Genomic DNA, 26,809 nt, shown 5'->3' with positions numbered 1-26,809 from the left:
CATTTTAAACACATTTTTTCTATGTTTCATTTGTTTACATGCAGTCTTTGTTTTGCGTTTGCATTGTGGGAGTTTTAGTGTAACTTTGTTAGTGGGACAAGTGGTGTTAAAAGTGACAGAATGAAAGAAGAAATTAACAGTTTGTACATTGTAATGGGTAATATGGGCAAGTATGCAAGTCCTGGTAATATATTGAACTTTCAGACAGGATCTGGCACTTAAACAAGCTGTGGAAATGTTTTAAATTTGGTTTTCTTTTCTTTCACAAAAGAAACAAACAGTGCTGCTGAAATTGCAAATATGTGTTTTGAAACTTGCAGGAATATGCTCATTAAAAGAAACATTTTCAACCACACAGCATTGTAAGTAACTGCCACTTTATGTCAGGAGGTGGGACAAACGAGAGTATGATTATTGAGTAGGTTATGCAGGTTAACTGGCAGGAGCCCTATTTATATGCATTCATAAAAGAGTTGGAAATTTACTTTTCAAAATATATGCATACCTGTACTTTGTGTTGATGGATGCAGATGTGGTTGACTCTGCAAATAGAAATCTTGGAGATTTTTATAGTAGTTGAACTGAGATGACACAGTTAGATGTAGAGTTTTTGGATGTGATTGGTGGATGGGTGTGTGACTGCTTTACAGTAGCCAATAAGGGACTGCTTCAAAGATTAAAGTGGAAAGGTAAGAAGGGCTGCTCTGTGTTACGGTGTCCGCGGACAGGGCGTGCCACATCCAGGTCTTTTCAGGATGCCTGGCATGGAAAGGGGACTGCGGGGATTAGCCAATGAGGTGTTCAGGTAGTGCTTTATAGGAAGAGAGGGTATTTTTTAATTGCTCTGCGTAGGGAAGATGGCTGTGATTGTAGAGATGAAAAGGCTTACTGTGTAGATGGTGGGAGATTCTTTAATGTGGAATTTGCAAAAGGTACACAGAAATGTGTGGCATTTCTGCTAACCTTGGATTGGCGGGAGTGGAGGCTTTTTGGTGTGGTGTGCCTGGGCAAAACTTAAAGAGTTTATTTTCAGATTGCAAAAATATGTCTGTTTTCCAAACTCCATATGTCACTGTGGTGCATTGTGGAGGACACGGTTTGGGGTATATTAGTGCAATAAGTTTGCAGAGTGCAGTGAAAGAATTGCTGAAGGCACTAGTGGAGCTGTTTCAATGTGGAAAGATAATCTTTTCACATATCCATAGTAGGGCACTATGGAGATGCACTTATGTCTTTTGTCCTCAATAAAAGGCAGGAAGATTGCTTGTGAACAGAGGGCTATGTCCATTTTTGTATGCTGTGGGGATGTCATCCTTCCCAAATGAGAACATTCTGGTGGATGGTGGACGTACTTTGTTTAGTGATGGCATCACTTTTACAGATTGTGGCAATGCAATCTTTCTTGCCAATATTCAAAATGCACTCAGAATGTTCCTGGAAAATGATGTAGAGTGCATGTGAGTAGGTATAGCAAATAAAATCTGAAAAGACCTAAAAAAGAAAATCAAAATACAAAAAACCTTGCATTTAATTTCTCTCCCCACCCCCTTGAATTTGATGATCTGTCCGCAGACACCGCGGTAGTCAGCAGACGGCACATGCCGGGTCTTTTGAGGATGCCAGGCATGGAAATGAGCCTGCGCAGCCCAAGGGATTGGCCAATACGGTTTCCTGGGTGTGGTTTGCAAGGAAAGAGTTTGGCACAAGGAGTGAGTGCAGATGGCTATGGCTATGTCTTTCAGGAGGCGAAGTGTGTGGATTTTGGGGGACTCGTGGATCCATTGGTTGCAGGTGTATGCAGAGCAGTGTGGAGTGGCTGAAAATCTTGGATTTCATGATGATCATGTGGAATGGTATGGAGTGCGTGCCATGAAGTGGGTGGATTGACTCCCATTTTGTGTCAATTTGGTCACACTCCAACATCTGGACATTATCGTTGTTCATTGTGGAGAACAGGTTAAGGCATGTAACTGGAATTTCACTGCAGTTTGCAATTAAGGAGACATTTGGCAAAATGACGGAAATGTTCCCGAACTCTCGACTAATTTTTTCTCGCATTGCCCACAGATAGATTTGGTTTGGTCCGCATATGGAGAAAGCGAGACGCAATGTAAACAAGGCGGTCTGTGCATTTTTTTTTTATTTTGTTTATTGGCAGAAGGTTGAGATAGGTACAGCACAGGCTATGCAGAAACAAGCAAACATATTAATAGCACGTCTAGACATTACATCATAACTCTTACAAACATCTCAGAATGTGGAGGTTAGACATTGTGGAATATTACAAATGAGTCATTTCACATGACGAATTAGACTGGGCTGGTGGGTGGGGTGGAGTTCCACTCGACCTTGTCCATGAGCGGTCTGTGCATTTTTGAGAGATGTTGACATGACGTCTTTCGATAATGCAAATATTAAATTTGACATTGCCAATATTTTCCGCAGAGATGGAGTACATCTCATCTTACTGATGCTGGTAATCAGCTTTTTCTGCAAAATATTAAAAATGCTGTGAAGCACTTTTTGTAAACATAGAAAGCATTTTCCAGTAGGTGGAAAAAAATGCATGGAAGGACAGAAAAAACAAAATGCCTACTGTTTTGTAAGTTGAAAGAAAAAGTTTAGTTCAGTACAATGTTTCTTAGTTTACTTTAAAACTTGAAAAAACTCTGAAAAACAAAAAATACAAAAAAAGGTTCTTTTCAGAGACACCACTTTCCCACACAAAAGTTTTTGATGCCACCAGCACCCACATTTTATAGATGTCCGTGGACTACAGCCCTGTCTGCGGACTTCACAGGCTGCATAGGAGCCTGTATTTTTTTGTGGTACTTGAATTTTTGAACTGTGAAAGGTGGCTCTGAAAAGAACCTTTTTGTTTTTGATTGTTTGGGTTTTATATTTTTGGGGTCTTTTTTTCACAGGAGACACAAGGGACGGGAGGGAAGGGAGAGAAGGGGCACCAACCACAGGGACGAAGGGCCGGGTGGACAGAGGAAGATGTTGGGTGGCCCTTAATCAGGTAGTGGACAGTGTTTCTCATGCTCCTTGACCGCAGCCTCGAAAGCACTTTGAAAATGTCCCCCTGTAAAGAGCGGTGTGTCACAGTACATACAGAGCACTGTCACCCTCGAAAGATATGAGTCGACTGTCTTGTATGGCTTGCAAGGCTTCCACACAGATCCTCTGCCCCACAGGAGTGTCCCTTGTGGTACCGGGAGCGGATAATGAGGGTGCAGTACTGGCCGAAGGCCTGCTTGCCCCTACGAAAGGTACGACCTTCCAAACTGCTGCCTTGTGATTGGACCCGAGGTGGTGCTGCATGGAGGTGGTCCCATAGCTGTACAGACTCGGTTTTCCATGACCGACTACAACCTTGCACTCAGTGCATCTAACCTTGCCCGCCCGAGCCTTTGGTACACCCCCAACGGTAGTAAAAAGCTGCCACACCCAGGATTCACGTCGGGAGCTTAAGAGAGGGACTTCCTGTACCTCACCCTCATCCTCCTCTTGATCCACCTCTGCATCACCAAGCCTATTCCCCTCTGCAGCCCCTCCAGATGATGGTGGTGGAGGACGAGCAGCTGCAGTAGCCATGGAAGCCATTATGTGAAGATGCACAGAAGTAAAGATAGCCAACAGACAGCAGAACCAGCAGGAGGTGCTCTCTCCTGGTCAGCCAAAAACACAAGGAGCAGTAGTGAGTGGGTCCATTTAGAGGGGCTCTCCGCAGACGGCAAGACTGTCCATGGACACTTCGATCCACAGATAGGACTCCAAAAGTTATAGAAAGTTGCCAGATCAACTAAGACATGGTCCCTCTGCAAGGGGGAAGTTTCAGCTTCAAACACCGTGGATTGGACAAAGATACAGTTTTTAAGTGTCTGGGGGTACGGACAGTGTCCGGGGGTACTTCCGACACACAGTGCGGGTTCAGTCACATGAGGACGTCCCCGGACGGCTGAGGAAAGGAGGCCTGTCCTGCGGACACCTGTAGCAAGGGGGACGGTATGCGCAGGCGTGCTAGTGTCCATAGGGCAGGCCCAAAGTCCCTGAACTAAATAAAACTGTGACACATGTGAGCAGACATGTGCAGACAGGTGAGGTGTCCAGGGGCACAACCGGGTCAGTTGCGCAAGCGCCCCCGTGTCCGTAGGACAGGGTTGGATTCCCTGAACTAATTATAAGTGCGACACAAACGAGCAGACATTTCCAAACATGCGCGATGTCTGGTGGCACCTCCATTTTGGGTACAGACAGCCCGGACGGTCGCACCATCCATGGACTCCAAATTGGAATTAAAAAAACACGCAACAGTACATACATACATATTTATTCAAACAATCACATAGAAGCTATTTGGAAAGAGATGGGGTAGCAGAATGGGAAACATATGGAGGAATTGGGGTTCTCTATGCACTGTTCATGAGGGAAGGAACGACAGAGGTTTCATCATAGCGTCCTTCATTTGTGGAATTTGATGGGAAGGATTGGAGGACGTGCCTTCTCTGTGGCTGCCACAGTATTGTGGAATGGCCTTCCAATGACCATAAATAAAATTCATAGCTACTTAGCATTCAGGAAGGCCAAAAAAACTCTTCTTTTTTAGGTTTCCGTGGCTTTACTAGGATCCTCTCACCTCAGCGCCATGATACGTTTGGGTGACCGCGCGCTTCACAAGTTGGATTAACATAACATAACAGGATTAGTAGGGACAGGGTGAATGGACACAGGTACAAATGGGGCAGTGGTATCAGACATGATTTTTAACAAATGTCATCAACTGTATAAAATTATTATTTAGTTCATCCATTTTTGCAGCTAGATTCATTAGTTCATTTTCTACACTTGCTGTTAAGGACTGTCTGTGGCCATCTTCACGGTCATTTATTTGTAATTCCGGCCCACTTTCCTCATTCCCACTATGTACTGTTAAAAAGAGTTGTTTCTTTCACTCATTTCAACATTGGGGATGTGTTCTTGCAACCACTCCAGTGTGCTTGCCATTTATGTTGAAAGAAAACAATACTGCTATGCCTTAGAAGTTATGTACACATAACAGATTGAGCCTCATTTTGAGTCTGGCGGTAAGCCTGCCGGTGATACCGGCGGCTTGCTGCCCGACTCCAAAGAAACTACTGGCTCCTGACTTCCCGGTAACACAGAGGTATTACAACCGTGGTGGCCGGGAAGTCAGGCACTCCATGGGAATGGGAGACCACAGAAGCACTGGCACTGTTAATAACGGTGCCAGTGCTTCTGTGAAACTCTGCAGGCAGGTTGCGTTCCGCCCGCCAGGTCTGACCCTGGCGGGCAGGACGGCACCCGTCCGCAGAGTCGTACTGTGCCGGTCCACTGGTGCCGGTAGGTTTACCGGCACCAGTGTTTCCGGACCGGCACAGTTGTAATGAGGACCATTGTAAAGTTACAGTAAGAAATACAGTGTACTTACTATTTTTGTAAGGGTTTCTTCTGAAATAACTTCCACCTGCTTCTCATTGTGTATGCAAGGTTCCACTGAGGTAATACTGTTAGGTGTACAGTTCAGCTTTGTGCTTGGTACATTCCATTATGTTGTGTAACCTATGAAAACATAGTTCTGGTTTCTCAAGTACAGAATTTGTATACCTATTTATTTTTCGATGTGTTACATATATATCTCTTATTATTTCATGTACATGTCTTTACCCATTGCAGGATACAACAATGTAAGGTAACATCTCTGCTTTTGGGCAGCGTGAATGCTGTCCGGAGTCCGCGGACAGTCGCACAGTCCACAGACTGTGTGGCTATCAGAATGGGAGCAGAGGGGTGGTCAGTGGGACACGTAGAAAATTAAGGTTATCCTGGTAAAAACCCATGCAATCCAGAGAAAAAACATTGGTAAAGGGACGTTATGGTTTAGTTGCACTAATAAAAACCTATAAAATTCAGTGGAAAAACGTTCTTAAAAAGGGATGACATGCATTAACATAATAGCATTCATGATGATTGTATCTGCTTAGATTCACATGCTGTGCATATAGTCCGACTAAGCAGATACAATCATCAGAAATGCTATTACGGCAAGTAATGCATGTCTTCTGATACTTGTTCATCTGCTTTGAATCACAAGGTGTGCATAGACTAGCAAGTAGTACCCAGATTTGGAGGTGGGATGTGAGAAGGAACAGCAGTGAAAAGATCTTTTGGTACTGCTTGTCCCACCTGAGAATCAGACCTAGAATGTCTAGGCAATAGTGTTTTGTAAAGGTGTGTACGGAACTCCAGGTTGCCGCCTTGCAGATGGACTTGCGAGGAACATTTGCAATCAATGCTATGGAAACCACAGTGCCTCGAGTAGTGTGTGCTTTGACTAGAAGGGCAGTTTACCCTTAGCAAGAGGGTAACAGAGTGTGATTCAATTAACAATCCTACTGGAGATGGCTGATTTAGAGACAGGGTCCCCCTCTCTACCAGCCACCACTGAAACCAAAAACTATTTTTTTCCCCTTAGTGGTCTAGTCTTTTCCAGAAAGTACATGACTGCTCTATGCACATCCAGTGTGTGTAGGCTTCTTTCTGCCATGTTAGTGGGGTTCTGGAAGAATGTGGATAGTTCTATAGACTGGTTCACATGGAACTTAGAAATGAATTTGGGTGCAAACCAAGGGTGAGTGCGCAGAACCACCTTATCTCTGTGAATTGTGACAAAAGGGTCCAAGATCGAAAGGGCCTGTAGTTCACTGACTCTCCTTATAAAAGTGACTGCCACTAAAAAGGCTGTCTTGAAAGTGAGTGCCTTGAGGCTTGCCTTGTGTATAGGTTCAAAGGGAGACCCCATTAGTCTGGTTAATACCACATTTAGATCCCATCCGGGAGCCGGGTTAGAAATAGTGGTAATGAATTATTTTAACCATGAAAGCTTTAATTACTGGGATCTTCCACCACAACACTTTTCGCTGGGACATGGAATAGTCCCAAAGTGCAGCTAAGTGGACTTTCAGGGAATTAAAAACTAGACCCGAGTCTAGTAAATGAGTTAGGTATAGCACACTTTGAGTAGGGAAGCAGTCAATGGGATTGATGCTCTTGGAATTGCACCAGATGATGAAGCGTTTCCATTTATTGGAGTAGCAATGTCTGGTGTTAGGCTCCCTTGCTTCTCCAAGTATATCCATGCATCTCGGAGGAAGTTGGAGATGCCCTAACTCTAGGATTTCAGGAGCCAGGCCGCTAATTTGAGAGTCTGCGGGCATATATGAAGAGTTTAATCCCTGTCCTGAGATAGCATGTTGTATGGGCAAGGTAGTTTCATCGGAGGAGAGCGAGACATCTCCATCAGATGGCAACACCAGGGTTGGCGTGCCCACATCGGCGCTACCAATATCAGTGTGACTGGTTCCTGGTGCATCTTGTGCACAATCTTGTTGAGTAGGGGAGTCGAGGGGGGGGGCGTAAACAAATTTCCCTGACCATGTTATCCAGAGACCGTTCCCCTTGGATCGGTTCTGAGGGTACCTGGAGGCGTGATCTGGGCATTGTGTGTTCTCCAGAGTTGCGAACAAGTCGATCCCTGGGAAGCCCTCCTCTGCAAAAACATTGAGACAATGTCTTTGTGTAGACACCATTCGTACTTCAAGGGCAATGGGAAGTCTCTGCTGAGCATGTCTGCAGAAGATTTGAGTTCCCCTGGAACGTATTGAGACAATAGAAACATCTTGTGTTCGAGAGCCCATATCCAAATGTTCTACGACAGTTTGGACAGCCCTGGAGAGTGAGTGCCCCCTTGCTTGTTCAGGTAGTACATGGCCGTGGTGCTGTCTGTGAGGATCAGGACCGTTTTTCCCTGTAACTATGGTTGAAAGGCCTTCAGTGCTTTGAACACCACTAACAGCTCCAACAGGTTTATGTGGTTGGATGCTACTGCTGGGGACCAAACGCTGTGTGCCGTCTGTTGAAGGAGGTGAGTCCCCCACCCCGTAAGAGATGCATCTGTCATGAGAGTGGCTTCTACTGCGGGCGTGGTGAAGGTTTTCCCCTTCAAGAGGTTTTCCCTCGATCACCACTGCAGAGAGAGAACGAGGGCTGCCGAGACAACCACTAGATCCTCCCATTGTCCGCTGGCCTGACACCACTGGCTGCTGAGCCACTCTTGCATGGAGCGCATGCGCAACCGTGCGTGAGGAACCAAGTAAATGCAGGATGCCATCATCCCTAACAGTCGCATGGCCTTGCATACCGTCACCTCTTGAATGGCTACATACTGAGGGATCTGAAACAGCATGTTTTGGACCCTCTCGGAGGGGAAGCCGAGGCTGTCTTCTGTTCGAATTAGGGCCCCCAGAAACTGCTCGACTTAGCTGGGGGTTAGGCTGGATTTCTTCTCGTTTATGGAGAATCCTAAACTGAATAAGAAGTCTATCGTCTTTTGAGTGTTTGACAGGCATGTTCTGTAGGAATCCCCGGTTATGAGCGAGTCGTTGAGGTAAGGATAAACTGGGATGGATTGCCTGCGCAGGTGTGCTGCTGCCACTGCAAGTACCTTTGTAAACACCCTTGGGGCTGAGGCTGTGCCAAAGGGAAGGACCTTGAACTGATGGCGTTTGTCCTCTATCACAAACCTTAGATATATCCTGTGTGCCGGCGAGAATAGGACTGGCCACAAAAGGAGCAGCAAGAACTTCCCCCACTCTGTTCAAAGGGTCTTTGAGTGATTTGATTCAAAGTCTTCAAAGTCTCGTGTTGCTGTTTCCAGAGCCTCATCAACAGCCTTTCCGAACAGGTTGGAGTCTTCTACCGGCTTGTTGATTAATGACACCTGTGTCTCCGGTTTGAACCTAGAATTCTTCAGCCAGGTGTGACGTTTTAACAGGGTACCCTGGGCCAAAAGTCCTTCCCGCTGTCTCTGCAGCCTCTAAAGTGTTTTTGAGAATGTTATGGTTCACCTGCTTGCCCTGAGATACAATTTACTCTTTCACAGAGCATACAATTTCTTACATTATTACATTCTTTGTCTGGTGGTGTGTCTCGCTTGTGGACAAGGGGACACCTGCCCTCTTCCTTGTCGTCATGACCACAAGAGAATCTGGGGTGGCATGCCCGCTAATATAAAGGGGGTCAACAGGGGGGGGGGACAAAAAAGATTTTCCACTCGTGGATTAACAGCCCTGGTCTGCGAAGGCATTAATAGTGAAGGGGCAATGCGCCTCTTAATAGAATTAAGTAAGGAGATAGCCTGGCTGGCAGGGGGATTCTCTTTTAAAATGTCTTCCACAAAATCCGAATCTGGTACTGCCTCCTGCGTGGCAATTTGGAAGTGGTCTGCTGCCTTCTTTAAAATGGCATTAAACGTCATTTGGTCATATACAGGAGATACCTGACGCAGTGGTGGGGAGGAAGGGGAGTCCATACTTAAGTTATCAGGGTATGGGGAGGGGACAGCCAAGGTGGGTTATCTGCCAGCAGGTTGTCCTCCCACCGGTGGGGTTGATCAGTGGGATCATCAAAGTGATCATCATCCTGTAAATATGGGTCAATAGGAACTTCTTCTGAATCTGTAAGGTCAAAGCCCTTGTCATGGAGTGGGTCAGAGGGCCTCTGGAATTTTGCTATTGGTGTAAAAGGGCCCTCTTCACAAAGCCTCTTAGGAGTGAACCTCTCAGAAAAGTCCACAAACTTTTCCAGTCTGTTCATGCAACTTTCAAACGTCTCCCTGTTCCATGAAGAGGAGCCAGAGGTGTCTAGAGGAGGAAAGGGCTCTTCCTGGAGATTCTCTTCCCTAGAACATCTAGATTCATCACTAAGAGTTTTAGATCAAGCTTGGGGACTCTCAGAGTAATCTTTCCGCCCTTCCAGGTGTTTCGACGTGTCTATCGACGGGTCTTTAGACTCGTCTTTCTGTTTAGCCACCAAAATGATTTTAGTGAGACTCTCGCTGATGCTCGGCGTTACTGGGAGGTGTATGGACTGTGTAGGCGGTTGCGCCGTGGATTTTGACGCAACCCCGGCTTTATGCAGCATTGGCGCGCTCTTAGGAGGCGTCTCGACTGCCTTATGGCTTTTGCTGCTGGTGTCCTTACTTGCAGAATGACAGGACGCATGCCGCTGCCGCAGTTGCAGGGAGGGCTGCTGATCATGTGAATCGGCGCGTGCCGTCGAGGAACCCCGCGTACCCGTTGGCGACCTTGGTCTGCTTCGACTGTAACGCAGAGGCAGTACCGGGGGTTGTGTGCTTTGTTCCCCGATTTGTGGATGCTTCCCTGTCGCCGGGATGTACATTCCCCAAAGCAGGACTTCCGTCGTGCCTAGCAGGGCCAGGAACGGACGTCGCGGAGCGCGAGCGCTCCGATGTAAGGTCAATGGGTCCGAACTGGAACCTTGGTCGTCGCTTAGGTCCTCATCACATTTGGCGGCTGCAGAGCTGCTACACTCAGCCTGCGACATAGCGTAGGGTACCCACCGTTTCACACAACGCTCCTCGATAGTCTTAGGACGTAGGAGCTTACAGTACTTACAGGACGCCTCGTCGTGATTGAAGGGGAAACACTTATTGCACAGCTGGTGCTTTTCTTTCCATGGGAATCTTCCCTTACAGGAAGGGCAAAATTTAAATTGAGTCCTGTCCATAGCTCTGGGATATTAAAGCGACGACAAAACCAAAGGGACAAAGAGAGGGGAGAAGGAAAGATTCTTGAAAAGAATAGAAACCCCCAGACCCCACTCTCTCTACTGTATAGGTCGGCCGGAAGGCTCGGCCACACCACCAGCAGTCGAAGTATGTTCTTCTGCTGTCTTCAGCAGTGGTAGGAAACAGTAATCGAAGATGGGAAGATAATATAAATATGACCAGAGGTCAGGAAATATTGGCTGTCCCTGGGCTGCATTGGTCTTTGGTCCGCTGTGTAAAGAGGGGCTGGGTGCACACAGACTCTACAGAGCAAGTTTGCACTGGGAAATTGTCTCATTAAGTGTTCTCCTAGTGCACTGTATAGGAACATATATCAGAGGGAATTAAGGCATTAAAAAGGTGTGACAGAGTGTCTGATGTGAAACAGGGTTGGATTCACAGAGGGCATAGGAGGCATATACAATCAATGTGTAAACGTATTTGAAGAAAGCAATATTGTAAAAAGCTTGCCCATAGACAGCACTAGCTAATGGCAGAACGTGGACATCGTGGGAATAAGATGTGACGGACGACTACAGGTCTATACTGGTTTATACAACTGTGACATGCATGAGAATGCTGGAGCCCATTGCATGAGTACGCATGCAGGATAGCATCCCTCCACCCTTCACCCTGTAGGCTTTGCTGCTCTGGGCATCTGCTCATCTCTCACCTATAGAGCCCAGCGTGGTTTGTGATCACCAGTTCGTAGAGCTCGTTCTCCTTCACTTCGTGCATTGCCAGCGTGAGCGGCTGGGCCTCCTCGCAGACTCCCATGGGGATGAACTCGCAGAACATAGACCGAGGGCACAGCAGGTAGTGACGCTCGGACTTCTCCGGCCAAAGATTGACCCCAATCAGACCTGTAAAGGGGGTTTGAGATGCAGTCTATATTTCAAAGCGTTACAACAAGCTTCAAGCACAAACATGGGGCAAGTTCCACATTCCATGCAATTTGCTTTACCCCCCAATGAAGCTCAACATAGGTGTTAAGCAAAAAAGTCGTAGGAACCATGCGATTTGTAAAACATCCTCTACCTTGTTTTGTGATTTTTAGACACTTACGGACTTAGATGCTCAAGAACCAACATTTTTAAAGAAAATGCAAACAATAAACTAGCTTACCACCATTGTTTCAGAGCCATTTTTTAAATGAAAATCACCTAGATAAAGCTCAGCTTAAAGCCTGCCATAGGCCCCTCTCAGTCCCTGCCCTTTTCATGGAGAAGAAGCCCCTACCCAGCGTTTGCAATATATTTAAAGGATAGTTCCGGGACTTTTTTTTTATTGTCCCTACGGTTCGGCCATGTGTTTTTAAGCATAAATCGGTAGATCGTAGAAAACTTTCCTATGGACCTTACCCGACTTTTCGTCCATTAACGCACTTGAAATCAGACGCCATTTTCTGATAATCCTATCATTTCCCCCCATCGACCTGGCTCACCTGCGTTTGCGGCACTAAATCAAATCCCCCGCCCCTGAGCCTGACATCAGCAGACGCGTACCGCCCATTTCCCAACGCCAAAGCACGTTTCGTGTCAACAATCGCTGCGCCTCAGCTAATGACGTGTCGCCATGGAAATGGCAGGACGCCTCTTTCCTCAATAAGTATAAACACACCGTTTCACAACACACAGCAGCAGATTTTCGATTCCATTACTCTCTCTGTGTTACTTTGAGTATTCTGTGACTCGTTTCTGTGCTCTGGTCATCTACCTTCGCCGCTTCTAGGCCTTGTGAACACCTGTACCATCTCTGTAAATTATTTTACTTTCTTTACCACACAATGGCTACAATAATGCCGTATATGTACGAGCCCGAGTACACCGAGGAGGAACTACTGGAAAGGCAAGCACGCGAAAACGATGGGGATTCGGACGGCAGTTGGGAGGACCAGTCAACGGATGAAGAGCCTGGACCATGTCGCATGGACGGCGTCTCCACCTGGTGCACGTGCAATCGGTGCGAGCTAATGCCAACTGAGGAGAACTGCTGCTGCCGTGAAAATTCCGGGTGCTTGGCCTACATTTCGGAAGGCGAGCCAAGTCCGCAATGCATCACCGAGCTGCCAGAGTTCAGGGAAGCCTGCCTCTCACGGACCGTGTTGAGGATGATGATGGTGCTTATGCACGAACTTCGCGGCACTGTTCGTCCACGTAATCCGAGTAACGAGTAAGTATACTCTGGTTGTGATGTCAGTGATGCCACTACTATTTCATGGTCGTCTCCCACATATAAAATTACATCTACATATCATTCGAACGCATGTAAATTGGTTCCATTGCATCTTTCTTTTTCACAGGTGGTACAGGCTGGTGGCCTATCGTTGCTTCACTTGGTGGCTTCACGGGAGGCTCGGACACCGCGTTCGGAGAGTAATACCTGCCTGTGCGGTACTTGCCATTAGACATTTCCCCAGCGACAGTGGACAATACCGCGGATTTTCCCTGGATGTGCTGCAACCGGAACTTTACAATGTGTAATGTTTATTATTTATGTTCAATTGAAAATAAGATCTAAAATAAAACCCAAAATGTATTTTAACAATGGTTGTTTTGATTTTTTAAATGAATCTAGTGTGTCTCCATTGAATAGTCTTCCTGTGCCTTGTCTTGTCACACCACATGTCTCTGGCCAGCATCCTCCCTCACGCTGGCCGCCCACCTTCAATCCACATAACCGTTGAACCCATATGCAGCAGACATACATATGTTATTTTGCGGGTTGGCAACAAGCCTCCCGGCCTTGCCTCCTCCCCCAAAAATACTTACCACACCACTTTGTTCAAGCGTTGGCAATAAAAGGCCGTTGGATTTTATTGATACAAAACATGGTTATAGGTAAATAATCAATATGGTTGATCATAATAAATCATCCTTTTGGGCACCGGGTACAGAGATGACCCCCTCTGGCCCGTGCCGCCTTGCCACCACAGGCCAGCCTGCTGCTGACGAACTGCCTAGGCATCCAGGGTCTCCAGGGTGAACTGCACCCATATATTCTCCTGGGAGGCTGAGGTATTTATAAACTCACCCCCCTGCCTTCCATGTACTAGATCCTGCAGCCTGCCTCTTACATGCAGTTAGATGGCCTCTCTTTGGTGAGGCCCTGCGGCAAACGAGTCTTGTCTGCACGACCACCGCCCCAATCCACCCCCCCGCCCTATCAAAGGCAGTTCGCACCGGGGTACTTGCGCTGGCAAGTGGAGCTGTCAGGGAGCAGTAAAGGCCAAGAGGTGCCAAATAGCATGTACACTTCAAAGTGGTCTATAGAGCATGGGTTGTTGTTCCCATGTCTACCTCCAGACCCCGTGTCTCCTGCCAAGCATCCCCCCTCACGCTGAACGCCCCCCTGCAATCCACATAAGTGTGTCTCCATTCACGAGTCTTCCTGTGTCTTGTCTGCACGACCACCGCCCCAATCCACCCCCCGCCCTATCAAAGGCACTTTGCACCGGGGTAGTTGTGCTGGCAAGTGGAGCTGTCAGGGAGCAATAAAGGCCAAGAGGTGCCAAATAGCATGTACACTTCAAAGTGGTCTATAGAGCATGGGTTGTTGTTCCCATGTCTACCTCCAGACCCCGTGTCTCCTGCCAAGCATCCCCCCTCACGCTGGACGCCCCCCTGCAAACCGCATAATGCCACGACATATACACGTCATTCATTCACAAACACACCCCTGTTTCGAATTCTTTATAACCCACTTCATATTTCTAATGAGAACTTCTTTATGCTTTGCTAGTCAACCCGTGAAGGTGCTGGTTATCTGCTCTTCGTCTCTGTGAACTTCCGTGACCACTTCGAGGAAACTCGTCAGTTTGCAACCTGTGAACTGCTCCCTGTTCTACGACAAGAAACTACTCTGATCCCTGCATCTAACTGTTTGTTCGTCAAGGTAAGGCCATGTACCATAATCATTTTGCGTCCAATTTCTTTTCGTTCAAGACAGTACATGCAAGGAACTAGTCACATGTTCTGAGTTTAGTCAAATTATTTTTCTATTTTTTTAAAGTTATTCAAATACTTATCCGCATGTGAATAACGTGTATAGTTCCAAGAACCAAAACGAACCTTGCATTGGACCTTTTATGTGTCATTTAATTTTTTAACACATTGGTATTCATAGAGAATTGTTGATCTTTACTTTTCAGAACTTTCCACAATGCCTGCCTGTTCCATTGGCGGTTGCCCTTCGAAGACTCATAGTAAATCTGAAGGTACTATAATGCATGTTTTCCCTAAGACAATAGATCAGATAAGAGAATGGGTCCGATATTGCGGATATCCACCGTCTGAGCTTGAAAGTAGAGTCCTAGAAGTCTTTGCGGACAAGAGGGGTGATCGATACCGCATCTGCAGCAGGCACTTTAGCTCAGACATGTACTCCACATCATTGCTAATAAAGAAGAACACACCGCGAGCGAAGCGAAAATTGCTCTCAACCGCTATTCCCACTCTATTCGTCCACATCCCTCCACTGGTGAGTCAAGTTTATGTATTTATCTCTTGGCCTTGCGGTAGTGTGTAGCATTAGCTAACAATAATTTCCCCATTTATGTATCCACTCAATATGAAGCCGGAAGATTCTCCATCCGTGTCGTTATTGCAGTCATCAGCCACTTCAAGCGCCTATCGGGTAATCTTACTTAGTTATTCTGCCACTGACTTGTTTTAGGCATGTAAATCAATAGTTTTAATTTATCGTGTGATTATTTTACCTAATGGTACACCCTTGTACTCGTCCTCTAGTCTTTATTTTCAGTTATAATTATTGTTATCCAAAATAATGCAAGTACTGTCTTTCAGGGAGATGCTGAGGAGTCCAACGCATTGACGACAACCGTTGATGTCACTCAGATGCTGGAGGTACGTTTCCGGACAGTTCCATTGATGGAGACCATCAGATCTTGCATTCTTGTAGCGTGATTGTTACACACAATGTTTCTTTCGTTTTTAGCCATTGATATGTCCTTCTGTCATCGCCCTCCTATGTGCCTTCTTTTTTCAATATTGTGTTCATTACTAATGAAAGTCCTATGTTTCAGGGAGTCGATGGAGCATTAGTCCAAGAAGAAGGGGGAGCATGCAGTTACGGGTCGGCGCAACAGCTTGCAGAAGTGTGCACCACAGTTACATCGTCCCTTGATGTTCTTATGCATTTCGAGGTATGGATACTGACAGTTCGATCAAGCAAAATCATATGACGCGATTACATCCGCTATACTTCCTTCTTTATTAACGCAAGTACTATGTTTCAGGGAGATGACGGAGCTTCTTCTACAAGAACATCACCCCTAGTAGTTGATGCAGATCTCTGGGTGGTGACACTTCCAACGATCGAGCAAATCGAATCATATTTAGATATCCATTATTTATTTTAGACAACTGATCATTTGTGCAGGTCTATTTAGATGAGCCGTTGACGCCTGCACAAAGTTTGTTCTTTTTAACAAAATAGAAAACCATACTAATGCAATTACTGTGTTTCAGGGAGTTACTGAAGCATCATCTTCAATAATATCATCAATGGAAGTCTATGAGGAGCCCGAGGTATGGATCTTGACAGTTCCATCTAACTAGATTAACAATGCGTGAATAATTGTCGTTTGAATGTTCTACAGAAAGCGTTCATTCGTGTTTTGCTATTGAGATGTACGTGGGTATTGGTCCCCAAGTACATTTTGTGTTTTCAATATTATTATACATACTAATGAAAGTTCTATGTTTCAGGGAGTCGATGGAGCGTCAGTGCGTGATGGATGTGCTTATCATGAAAATATAGTCGTTGCAGCGCAAGAGGAAGTGGAGACATGCACACACGAGTCGGAGCAACAGCGTCCCGATGTTGAAGTTCGAGGCAAGAAAGTTTCAAAGAAAAGAAAGCAAAAGAAGGTTAGTGTCCTGGTCACTATATTATGTTGTTTTTCACTGTTAATAGTTCAATACTGTAAGTTGTGTTTAACCCTTTAAGTGCCAAGGACGAGGTATCTCGTCCTTGGAAGTGCACACGCAGTGCCAAGGACGAGATAGCTCGTCCTTTTTGGCACCTTGTTTTGAGCGATCCCTGCAAAGCAGGGATCGCTCAAAACTGTAAACCAACCCCCTGGCTATGTGAGGGGGAGGTCCCCCCTCACTGCCCGGGGGTTGGATTTCCTTCAGTTTCACGCCGACGTGCGTGACGCACGTCGGCGTGAAACTGAAAGTAATTCCAACGCAGCAGCCATTTTCGGCTGCTGCGTTGGAGAGAGAAGGTGAGTCCCCTTCTTCTTCCGCCTCGATCTCCGGCTGTATTTCAAGCCGGAGATCGAGGCGGGTACCGTTGGAAAGGGGAGATTCTCCCCTTTCCAACGGTACCCATTGTGTGGCTTTGCTGCCCGCGGATCGGGCGCAGGGCGCCTCGATCCGCGGGCAGCAACGTCACGGATCAAAGAAGATCCTTTTGTGACGCGTGGGGGAGGGGGGGCTGCTTACTAGGTAAGCGGCCCCCTTTCCCCGTGGCCCCAAAGCATGGGGCCACAGCGCCAGGGACCCCTGGGGGCAGATGATCACTGCCCCCAGGGGTGGGGAAAAAAAAAAAAAAAAAAAAATCGAGGGAAGGAGGGAGGTGGGAGGGGGTTTTGGGCCCTGGGGCCCACTGGGCCACCAGCGATTGACCTAAAAGTGGTGTCCCTGGAAAGGGGACTTTCTCCCCTTTCCAGGGACACCACTCATATGCCGCATTGCTGGTCACGGATCAGCGCAGAGCGCTCGATCCGTGACCAGCAACCCACTGAACCACCATGGATCTGTTTGTGAGTTGGGGGGGAGGGGGGCTGCTTCAGGTAAGCAGCCCTCTCCCCCCCCCGGTCAGCAAAGCATGGGGACACATGAAAATGAACCCTGGGGGCAGATGGCTGACCATCTGCCCCCAGGGAAATGTATAAAAGAAAACGTGAAAATAATCCGAGGGATGGGGGGAGGTGGGAGGGGGTTTGGGGTCCTGGGGCCCACTAGGCCACCAGGGATTGAGCAGAAAGTGGTGTCCCTGGAAAGGGGACTTTGTCCCCTTTCCAAGGACACCACATATGAGGCATTGCTGGTCACGGATCGGCGCAGAGCGCTCGATCCGTGACCAGCAACCCACTAGACCACCATGGATCTCTTTGTGAGGTGGGGGGTGGGAAGGGGGCTGCTTCAAGTAAGCAGCCCTCTCCCCCCTCCCGACCCCAAAGCATGGGGGCACGTGTATGTGAACCCTGGGGCAGATGGCTGACCATCTGCCCCAAGGGAATGTAAAATAAAAAATAAAAATGAAATGATGGGAAACAGGGTTGGGGGAAGGGGTGGGGGCCACTAGCCACCATGGATTTTTTACTGAATGAAAGGGAGGGGATGTCCCCCCATAGGGGGGGGGGGGGGTGCCCTCCGAACCAAAGTAGAAAGGGGGCACCCCTTGTAACCCTCCCTGGGGGCAGATATCTGTTCCTAGGAAGGGCCATCTGACCCCAGGGAGGGATGCATGAGGTGGGGCCCCCCCTATCTGCCCCCAGGGAGGGTTGCATGAGGTGGGGCCCTCCATTTGGGGTGGGGGGGGGTTGAGGGCCACCCCCCGTTGCGGTACATCATGCGCTGCCAATTTAGGGTGGCCCTCAGCCCCCCCTAAAAAGCAGCCTGTGGTTTTGTATATTTTTTTTTGTTTACCCAACTTTGCTTGGTGCAGATGGCCACATTAGTGTGGCTATCTGCCCCCAGGGTGCCCAAACCCTACTGCCCCATCTATTGGGGGTCCTGCCCTACCTTTTGGGGTGGCCCTCTCCCCCCTCACCCCAAATGGAGGTGGGGTGTACCTCACGCAGCCGTTTGGAGGAGGCCCAGGGAGGCCTGCATGAGGTGTGTCCCCCAGCCATTGGGGGTGGGGTGGGGGGGGCACCCCAAAAGGTGGGGCAGGACCCCCAATAGATGGGGCAGTAGGGTTTGGGCACCCTGGGGGCAGATAGCCACACTAATGGGCCCATCTGCACCAAGCCAAGTTGGGTAAACAAAAAAAAAATATACAAAATCACAGGCTGCTTTTTAGGGGGGGCTGAGGGCCACCCTGAATTGGCAGCGCATGATGTACCGCAACGGGGGGTGGCCCTCAACCCCCCCCCACCCCAAATGGAGGGCCCCACCTCATGCAACCCTCCCTGGGCGCAGATAGGGGGGGCCTCACCTCATGCATCCCTCCCTGGGGTCAGATGCCCCTTCCTAGGAGCAGATATCTGCCCCCAGGGAGGGTTGCATGAGGTGGGGCCCTCCGTTTGGGGTGGGGGGGGTTGAGGGCCACCCCCCGTTGCGGTACATCATGCGCTGGCAATTTAGGGTGGCCCTCAGCCCCCCCTAAAAAGCAGCCTGTGGTTTTGTATATTTTTTTTTGTTTACCCAATTTTGCTTGGTGCAGATGGCCACATTAGTGTGGCTATCTGCCCCCAGGGTGCCCAAACCCTACTGCCCCATCTATTGGGGGTCCTGCCCTATCTTTTGGGGTGGCCCTCTCCCCCCTCACCCCAAATGGAGGTGGGGTGTACCTCACGCAGCCGTTTGGAGGAGGCCCAGGGAGGCCTGCATGAGGTGTGTCCCCCAGCCATTGGGGGTGGGGTGGGGGGGGGCACCCCAAAAGGTGGGGCAGGACCCCCAATAGATGGGGCAGTAGGGTTTGGGCACCCTGGGGGCAGATAGCCACACTAATGGGCCCATCTGCACCAAGCCAAGTTGGGTAAACAAAAAAAAATATACAAAACCACAGGCTGCTTTTTAGGGGGGGCTGAGGGCCACCCTGAATTGGCAGCGCATGATGTACCGCAACGGGGGGTGGCCCTCAACCCCCCCCACCCCAAATGGAGGGCCCCACCTCATGCAACCCTCCCTGGGCGCAGATAGGGGGGGCCTCACCTCATGCATCCCTCCCTGGGGTCAGATGCCCCTTCCTAGGAGCAGATATCTGCCCCCAGGGAGGGTTGCATGAGGTGGGGCCCTCCGTTTGGGGTGGGGGGGGGTTGAGGGCCACCCCCCGTTGCGGTACATCATGCGCTGGCAATTTAGGGTGGCCCTCAGCCCCCCCTAAAAAGCAGCCTGTGGTTTTGTATATTTTTTTTTGTTTACCCAACTTTGCTTGGTGCAGATGGCCACATTAGTGTGGCTATCTGCCCCCAGGGTGCCCAAACCCTACTGCCCCATCTATTGGGGGTCCTGCCCTACCTTTTGGGGTGGCCCTCTCCCCCCTCACCCCAAATGGAGGTGGGGTGTACCTCACGCAGCCGTTTGGAGGAGGCCCAGGGAGGCCTGCATGAGGTGTGTCCCCCAGCCATTGGGGGTGGGGGGGGGGCACCCCAAAAGGTGGGGCAGGACCCCCAATAGATGGGGCAGTAGGGTTTGGGCACCCTGGGGGCAGATAGCCACACTAATGGGCCCATCTGCACCAAGCCAAGTTGGGTAAACAAAAAAAAATATACAAAATCACAGGCTGCTTTTTAGGGGGGGCTGAGGGCCACCCTGAATTGGCAGCGCATGATGTACCGCAACGGGGGGTGGCCCTCAACCCCCCCCCACCCCAAATGGAGGGCCCCACCTCATGCAACCCTCCCTGGGCGCAGATAGGGGGGGCCTCACCTCATGCATCCCTCCCTGGGGTCAGATGCCCCTTCCTAGGAGCAGATATCTGCCCCCAGGGAGGGTTGCATGAGGTGGGGCCCTCCATTTGGGGTGGGGGGGGGGGGTTGAGGGCCACCCCCCGTTGCGGTACATTCTGCGCTGGCAATTTAGGGTGGCCCTCAGCCCCCCCTAAAAAGCAGCCTGTGGTTTTGTATATTTTTTTTTTGTTTACCCAACTTTGCTTGGTGCAGATGGCCACATTAGTGTGGCTATCTGCCCCCAGGGTGCCCAAACCCTACTGCCCCATCTATTGGGGGTCCTGCCCTACCTTTTGGGGTGGCCCTCTCCCCCCTCACCCCAAATGGAGGTGGGGTGTACCTCACGCCGCCGTTTGGAGGAGGCCCAGGGAGGCCTGCATGAGGTGTGTCCCCCAGCCATTAGGGGTGGGGTGGGGGGGTCACCCCAAAAGGTAGGGCAGGACCCCCAATAGATGGGGCAGTAGGGTTTGGGCACCCTGGGGGCAGATAGCCACACTAATGTGGCCATCTGCACCAAGCAAAGTTGGGTAAACAAAAAAAAATATACAAAATCACAGGCTGCTTTTTAGGGGGGGCTGAGGGCCACCCTGAATTGGCAGCGCATGATGTACCGCAACGGGGGGTGGCCCTCAACCCCCCCCACCCCAAATGGAGGGCCCCACCTCATGCAACCCTCCCTGGGCGCAGATAGGGGGGCCTCACCTCATGCATCCCTCCCTGGGGTCAGATGCCCCTTCCTAGGAGCAGATATCTGCCCCCAGGGAGGGTTGCATGAGGTGGGGCCCTCCATTTGGGGTGGGGGGGGGGGGGTTGAGGGCCACCCCCCGTTGCGGTACATCATGCGCTGCCAATTTAGGGTGGCCCTCAGCCCCCCCTAAAAAGCAGCCTGTGGTTTTGTATATTTTGTTTTGTTTACCCAACTTTGCTTGGTGCAGATGGCCACATTAGTGTGGCTATCTGCCCCCAGGGTGCCCAAACCCTACTGCCCCATCTATTGGGGGTCCTGCCCTACCTTTTGGGGTGGCCCTCTCCCCCCTCACCCCAAATGAAGGTGGGGTGTACCTCACGCAGCCGTTTGGAGGAGGCCCAGGGAGGCCTGCATGAGGTGTGTCCCCCAGCCATTGGGGGTGGGGTGGGGGGGGCACCCCAAAAGGTGGGGCAGGACCCCCAATAGATGGGGCAGTAGGGTTTGGGCACCCTGGGGGCAGATAGCCACACTAATGGGCCCATCTGCACCAAGCCAAGTTGGGTAAACAAAAAAAAATATACAAAATCACAGGCTGCTTTTTAGGGGGGGCTGAGGGCCACCCTGAATTGGCAGCGCATGATGTACCGCAACGGGGGGTGGCCCTCAACCCCCCCCCCACCCCAAATGGAGGGCCCCACCTCATGCAACCCTCCCTGGGCGCAGATAGGGGGGGCCTCACCTCATGCATCCCTCCCTGGGGTCAGATGCCCCTTCCTAGGAGCAGATATCTGCCCCCAGGGAGGGTTGCATGAGGTGGGGCCCTCCATTTGGGGTGGGGGGGTTGAGGGCCACCCCCTGTTGCGGTACATCATGCGCTGCCAATTTAGGGTGGCCCTCAGCCCCCCCTAAAAAGCAGCCTGTGGTTTTGTATATTTTTTTTTGTTTACCCAACTTTGCTTGGTGCAGATGGCCACATTAGTGTGGCTATCTGCCCCCAGGGTGCCCAAACCCTACTGCCCCATCTATTGGGGGTCCTGCCCTACCTTTTGGGGTGGCCCTCTCCCCCCTCACCCCAAATGGAGGTGGGGTGTACCTCACGCAGCCGTTTGGAGGAGGCCCAGGGAGGCCTGCATGAGGTGTGTCCCCCAGCCATTTGGGGTGAGGGGGGAGAGGGCCCCCAAAAATGGTGGGACAGGCCCCCCCCAGTGGGTGGGGCAGTAAGGTTTGGGCACCCCGGCGCCAGATTGGCACACCAATGTGACCCTCTGCACCAAGGGGAGTTGGGTTACCAAAGGAAAAAAATGAAAATGGTGGAACGCTTTTTAGGGGGGGCGGTGGGGCACCCCAAAGGGTCAGGGAATTTTCTAATGGGATGGGGCGTTGACCCCCTCCCCCCCACCCGCAATGGAGTGGGTGCCAAGTCATGCAGCCCTTCCTGGGACCAGATATCTGCTCCTAGGAACGGACGCCTGAGCCCAGGGAGGAGTGCAGGACAACCCCCCCCCCTATCTGCCCCCGGGGAGGGCTACATTTTGCTGGTGTGACCGTAGGTAACACATGTTCTTTGTTTTGTTTACAGCTTTTTCTACCCGAGCAGCTGCAACGTTATGTGAGTACTGTTTTTTATTATTCTATGGTTAGGGCCCACTGTCAGTGGGGTGGGTGAGACTGGGGCTGGATTGTTGGTGGTGTGGGTGGGAATGGCCCGTCTGGGCAGATCACCTCCAACTGTCCTGGAGTTGCGGCCGGGCTGCATTACAGCTTTTCCCTTCGGGGAGGTATTGGCACACTGCCGAGACTCCTTGGTGGGGAGAAGCTGTAACGCAGGGCAGCCAGGGCTCCAGCAAAGTCGGCGGTAATATCCCTGGCCTTGGGCACCCTTCTCCCATGTGGGTCTTTGCTGGTGGTTCTGGGTATTACATTCTGGGCCGATTTGCTTAAGTCAGACCTCTGGATTCCCACGGGTGTCCTCTTTTGGGAAATGCATGGGGTTCCCTGTTTCCCTTGCTGGCTGCGACACCCTAGGCCCAAATCTGTAGGTTGCCCACATGAACAAAATGGGCAGTGGCGAATGGCTTGGGGTTCCCAGTCGGTTACCCTTTTCCTTTTGCGCCCCCGGTAGGTGCACCCACACATGTGAGGTACCGTTTTCATCGGGACACGTGTGGGGACACGGGAAGGTAGGCCACGTGTTGTTGGCGGTGTGTTTCGGTGGGTGGCCAGAGCGAAATGTCTGAGAATTGTCTTCATTTCCGGCCAATTTCAGAGACATTTCCCTGTGTCCACTCACCGAAACACGTCGCCAACAGCAGATGTCATACCTTCTTGTGTTCCCACAGGTGTCCCGACGAAAAAGGTACCTTGCATGTGTGGGTGCACCTACCGGGGGCGCAAAAGGAAAAGGGTAACCCGCTGGTAACCCCAAGCCTTTCGCCACAGCACAATTTGTTCATGTGGGCAACCTACAGATTTGGGCCTAGGGTGTCCAAGCCGGCAAGGAAAACGGGGAACCCCATGCATTTCCCAAAAGAGGACACCCGTGGGAAAGCACAGAGGTCTGATTTGCGCGAAGCGGGCCAGAATTTATTACCCAGAACCCCAGACAAAGTGAACATTGTGTTTTTTCCCCACCAAATATCACACTTTGTCGGGGATTGTGGCTAATAAAAACTGGGGCAATTTGCGCAAGGCAGACCTCTGTGGATTCCCACGGGTGTCCTCTTTTGGGAAATGCATGGGGTTCCCTGTTTCCCTTGCTGGCTGCGACACCCTAGGCCCAAATCTGTAGGTTGCCCACATGAACAAAATGGGCAGTGGCGAATGGCTTGGGGTTCCCAGTCGGTTACCCTTTTCCTTTTGCGCCCCCGGTAGGTGCACCCACACATGTGAGATACCGTTTTCATCGGGACACCTGTGGGAACGCGGGACGGTAGGCCATGTGTTGTGGGGGGGCGTGTTTCGATGGGTGCGGCGAGCGAAATGTGCGGAAAAAGCGTTTTTTTCCCCACATTTCCGACTTTGCAGGGCTGTCTGGGTAAAAAAATCTGGGGCGATGGGCGCAAATCACACCTCTGCGGATTCCCACGGGTGTCCTCTTTTCGAAAATGCATGGGGTTCCCTGTTTTCCTCGGTGGCTTGGACACCCGAGGCCCATATCTGTAAGTTGCGCCGGTCGGCAGAATGTCTGAGATTTCCCTTTGACAACAGACTTGGGGTTACTTGTGTTTTAGGCTTTCCCCTTGGCGGCCAGGTAGGTGCACCCACACATGTGAGGTACCGTTTTCATCGGGACACCTGTGGGAACGCGGGACGGTAGGCCATGTGTTGTGGGGGGCGTGTTTCCATGGGTGCGGCGAGCGAAATGTGCGGAAAAAGCTTTTTTTTCCCCACATTTCCGACTTTGCAGGGCTGTCTGGGTAAAATAATCTGGGGCGATGGGCGCAAATCACACCTCTGCGGATTCCCACGGGTGTCCTCTTTTCGAAAATGCATGGGGTTCCCTGTTTTCCTCAGTGGCTTGGACACCCGAGGCCCATATCTGTAAGTTGCGCCGGTCGGCAGAATGTCGGAGATTTCCCTCTGACAACAGACTTGGGGTTACTTGTGTTTTAGGCTTTCCCCTTGGCGGCCAGGTAGGTGCACCCACACATGTGAGGTACCGTTTTCATCGGGACACCTGTGGGAACGCGGGACGGTAGGCCATGTGTTGTGGGGGGCGTGTTTCGATGGGTGCGGCGAGCAAAATGTGCGGAAAAAGCGTTTTTTTCCCCACATTTCCGACTTTGCAGGGCTGTCTGGGTAAAAAAATCTGGGGCGATGGGCGCAAATCACACCTCTGCGGATTCCCACGGGTGTCCTCTTTTCGAAAATGCATGGGGTTCCCTGTTTTCCTCGGTGGCTTGGACACCCGAGGCCCATATCTGTAAGTTGCGCCGGTCGGCAGAATGTCGGAGATTTCCCTCTGACAACAGACTTGGGGTTACTTGTGTTTTAGGCTTTCCCCTTGGCGGCCAGGTAGGTGCACCCACACATGTGAGGTACCGTTTTCATCGGGACACCTGTGGGAACGCGGGGCGTGTTTCGATGGGTGCGGCGAGCGAAATGTGCGGAAAAAGCGTTTTTTTCCCCACATTTCCGACTTTGCAGGGCTGTCTGGGTAAAAAAATCTGGGGCGATGGGCGCAAATCACACCTCTGCGGATTCCCACGGGTGTCCTCTTTTCGAAAATGCATGGGGTTCCCTGTTTTCCTCGGTGGCTTGGACACCCGAGGCCCATATCTGTAAGTTGCGCCGGTCGGCAGAATGGACAACAGACTTGGGGTTACTTGTGTTTTAGGCTTTCCCCTTGGCGGCCAGGTAGGTGCACCCACACATGTGAGGTAACGTTTTCATCGGGACACCTGTGGGAACGCGGGACGGTAGGCCATGTGTTGTGGGGGGCGTGTTTCGATGGGTGCGGCGAGCGAAATGTGCGGAAAAAGCGTTTTTTTCCCCACATTTCCGACTTTGCAGGGCTGTCTGGGTAAAAAAATCTGGGGCGATGGGCGCAAATCACACCTCTGCGGATTCCCACGGGTGTCCTCTTTTCGAAAATGCATGGGGTTCCCTGTTTTCCTCGGTGGCTTGGACACCCGAGGCCCATATCTGTAAGTTGCGCCGGTCGGCAGAATGTCGGAGATTTCCCTCTGACAACAGACTTGGGGTTACTTGTGTTTTAGGCTTTCCCCTTGGCGGCCAGGTAGGTGCACCCACACATGTGAGGTACCGTTTTCATCGGGACACCTGTGGGAACGCGGGACGGTAGGCCATGTGTTGTGGGGGGCGTGTTTCGATGGGTGCGGCGAGCGAAATGTGCGGAAAAAGCAGTTTTTTCCCCACATTTCCGACTTTGCAGGGCTGTCTGGGTAAAAAAATCTGGGGCGATGGGCGCAAATCACACCTCTGCGGATTCCCACGGGTGTCCTCTTTTCGAAAATGCATGGGGTTCCCCGTTTTCCTCGGTGGCTTGGACACCCGAGGCCCATATCTGTAAGTTGCGCCGGTCGGCAGAATGGACAACAGACTTGGGGTTACTTGTGTTTTAGGCTTTCCCCTTGGCGGCCAGGTAGGTGCACCCACACATGTGAGGTACCGTTTTCATCGGGACACCTGTGGGAACGCGGGACGGTAGGCCATGTGTTGTGGGGGGCGTGTTTCGATGGGTGCGGCGAGCAAAATGTGCGGAAAAAGCGTTTTTTTCCCCACATTTCCGACTTTGCAGGGCTGTCTGGGTACAAAAATCTGGGGCGATGGGCGCAAATCACACCTCTGCGGATTCCCACGGGTGTCCTCTTTTCGAAAATGCATGGGGTTCCCTGTTTTCCTCGGTGGCTTGGACACCCGAGGCCCATATCTGTAAGTTGCGCCGGTCGGCAGAATGGACAACAGACTTGGGGTTACTTGTGTTTTAGGCTTTCCCCTTGGCGGCCAGGTAGGTGCACCCACACATGTGAGGTACCGTTTTCATCGGGACACCTGTGGGAACGCGGGACGGTAGGCCATGTGTTGTGGGGGGCGTGTTTCGATGGGTGCGGCGAGCGAAATGTGCGGAAAAATCGTTTTTTTCCCCACATTTCCGACTTTGCAGGGCTGTCTGGGTAAAAAAATCTGGGGCGATGGGCGCAAATCACACCTCTGCGGATTCCCACGGGTGTCCTCTTTTCGAAAATGCATGGGGTTCCCCGTTTTCCTCGGTGGCTTGGACACCCGAGGCCCATATCTGTAAGTTGCGCCGGTCGGCAGAATGTCGGAGATTTCCCTCTGACAACAGACTTGGGGTTACTTGTGT

The 26,809-nt window shown here is 50.6% G+C and overlaps 1 protein-coding gene across 6 annotated transcripts in view; it reads right to left on the bottom strand.

The window, feature by feature from the left end:
• The window catches only part of GHDC (GH3 domain containing), a 410,758-nt gene that overhangs the window by 262,520 nt on the left and 121,429 nt on the right, over window positions 1-26,809 (bottom strand). For all 6 annotated transcript variants that reach the window (XR_011283072.1, XM_069634469.1, XM_069634467.1 and 3 more), the window contains one exon: window positions 11,322-11,511. Coding sequence is in view for 5 of the 6 variants with exons in the window: in XM_069634469.1 (XP_069490570.1) it covers window positions 11,322-11,511 (190 nt within the window). In the remaining variant the exon portion in view is untranslated. The remainder of the gene's footprint in view (window positions 1-11,321; window positions 11,512-26,809) is intronic.

Source organism: Ambystoma mexicanum, chromosome 13, assembly GCF_040938575.1.
Source record: "Ambystoma mexicanum isolate Mex_15411 chromosome 13, UKY_AmexF1_1, whole genome shotgun sequence".
Lineage (NCBI taxonomy): Eukaryota > Metazoa > Chordata > Amphibia > Caudata > Ambystomatidae > Ambystoma > Ambystoma mexicanum.
The sequence above is the reverse complement of the archived record's forward strand: the minus strand, read 5'-3'. Positions and strand labels throughout refer to the sequence as shown.